Genomic DNA, 2,145 nt, shown 5'->3' with positions numbered 1-2,145 from the left:
GGCCCAAGCCCGAGCAAAGATTTGACACGATCACAAATCATAACTAATCTCAACAATTTAATTTACAGTTATTATTTATCATTCAATTATTATTCACTGTACTATTATTATATGTTCAAGATAAATATTATCTTAATAAAAACATAAGTCAACAATCCATATTGATCCTATAAATACAATTAATATTCTTTAACAAATAGTGACTCATAGATACTCATACTTACCGTATTCTTAAAAGTCTTAACTCTCTCATTTGAGTTTAGGTAGATCTCTTCTCCCTTTTCAAGAAGGAATCACTTTCCACACAAAAGGAACTCTCAAAGCCATTATTAGAATTTTGTTACCTGTTTGTAAATTCACACTCGATACTCCAAATAAGAACACTAATATTTTCTCATTTGCGTTGTACACTAATATTTCCCTGTTGCATTGCCCCTTGATCGAATGATGCACCTAATAGCATCATTGAGTTCTTACATGTAGAAGGGTACATCAATGGAGCCAAAATGTTACATTATGCATACAAGCTTTACAACTTATCTTCGTATAAGAATTAAAAGTTTGACCCTCAATAACCTCATAATAATTAGTGTTTATATATCATGTATTTTTTTTTTTTGCAAAAATTATTTTTTCTACAAAAATTGACTTTTAATACTGTCTATCATGTACCTGAAGCTGAGAACTGTTTTCTAATTTTTAGCACAACTTGCAAATCTAAATCAAGCAACCCTAAATCTAAATCCCAATCAATTGCCACCCAATTTCATTCAATTTAATTTCGATTATGGCAAGCGAGGCCGTATATTCGGTGTGGGCGATTCCACCGGAAGACGTCGACGTCAGATGCGCCAACGTCATGACCGCTCTCCGATCTGACTTCGGCGGGCCCCACTTCCAACCCCACATCACCCTCGTTGGAGCCATCAAACTCACCGCCGACGACGCCCTCGCCAAGCTCCGATCAGCCTCCCAAACCCTCAGGCCATTCAACGTCACCGTCGACCGCGTCGCCACCGGCACCTTCTTCTACCAGTGCGTCTATCTCCTCCTCCGCCCCGATACTCACCTCCTCGAAACCAGCGCCCACTACTGCACGCACTTCGGCTACGCCAGCTCCACCCGTAACTTTCCTTTCACTCTCCCACAAGAGAAAGAAATTTCTTAGTTTGAAACGTTGATGATTCGATTCCTGTTTCTGCAGCTTACATGCCGCACTTGAGTCTTCTCTACGGAGATTTGAGCGATGAGGAGAAGCAAAAGGCTCAAGAGAGGGTAAATGCCATTGATAACGCACTCGCTGGGTTGACCTTTGAGATAACTCGTGTTGCCTTGTACAAAACCGACACTGAAGACAAAACGCTGAAATCTTGGGAGAAAATTGCTGAATGCACTCTCACTCCAAATTAGCTTCTCAACTTCAATGGCAGTACTTCTTCTTGTTTCTTCATTTCGGTTTTATTCCCTCGTTCTTATGCTGCTTGCTTTGCAATTTCCTTATTCCATACAGAATAATGAAGGCACTGATACTTCAAATATTTATCGTATTCAGCAATTCACAAGTCTAAAATAGCAAAACTATAAATGTGTTTACTGTCTAGTTTTTGTGGCCCATGATTGTGAAGCCATTAATCTGTATAAGTTTTGTAGTGGCAACATTATTCACCTTTCAAAGATTGTTTTTTCACATGATTCCTCTGAACTAGCTTGATAACTATCACATTAAGTTTTAAGTTATGTTGTAACATGAGAAAATGTTTGGAACACAATCTTTCATGTTCTATTTCAATCCAGTCTTTTGTTGGGAACATTCGTGTAAGTCTCCTCAAATATATACATCTCATTTCGTATTTGGTTGTTCTCATTCTCAAACTATTGAGACCCAAGTTAAAGTACGCTACTAGTTCGAGTTTGTATATGCCAATAGCCTTAATGTAAGTAACACTAAGTCTCTTTAGGTACTGCTAGATACACCAATGGGTATTCCGGAGAGTTTCACTCTCCTCAATATACTCCAAGGGCAGAACTAATAGAAGAGAAAGAAAATGTTTCCATGAGATAGTTTTGTCTGAAAGAAAAAAACAGTAAACCTGTATTGTACTAAAATTTTCTTTTAAAGGTGTCAGTAAGTATGGATCAGATGAA

At 37.9% G+C, this 2,145-nt stretch overlaps 1 protein-coding gene across 1 annotated transcript; it reads left to right on the top strand.

Annotated features, from left to right (window-relative positions):
• Window positions 1–683: 683 nt before the first annotated feature.
• Window positions 684–1,692, top strand: LOC106767582 (cyclic phosphodiesterase). The gene is made up of 2 exons (XM_014652505.2): window positions 684–1,124; window positions 1,205–1,692. Exons 1-2 carry the CDS (start codon window positions 788–790, stop codon window positions 1,408–1,410), a joined length of 543 nt encoding a protein of 180 aa, XP_014507991.1. The 5' UTR covers window positions 684–787; the 3' UTR covers window positions 1,411–1,692.
• The last annotated feature ends 453 nt before the right edge of the window (window positions 1,693–2,145 follow it).

This window comes from Vigna radiata, chromosome 7 (assembly GCF_000741045.1).
Source record: "Vigna radiata var. radiata cultivar VC1973A chromosome 7, Vradiata_ver6, whole genome shotgun sequence".
Taxonomy (NCBI): domain Eukaryota; kingdom Viridiplantae; phylum Streptophyta; class Magnoliopsida; order Fabales; family Fabaceae; genus Vigna; species Vigna radiata.
Note: the sequence above shows the minus strand (reverse complement) of the source record. Positions and strands in the feature narration are given on the sequence as shown.

Bases quoted from the DNA above. Each gene is read 5' to 3' on its own strand.
- LOC106767582 (XM_014652505.2), top strand. From the start codon at position 788: ATGGCAAGCGAGGCCGTATATTCGGTGTGGGCGATTCCACCGGAAGAC. The intron at 1,125-1,204 runs GTAACTTTCCTT...CTGTTTCTGCAG, and splicing joins CGGCTACGCCAGCTCCACCC to CTTACATGCCGCACTTGAGT.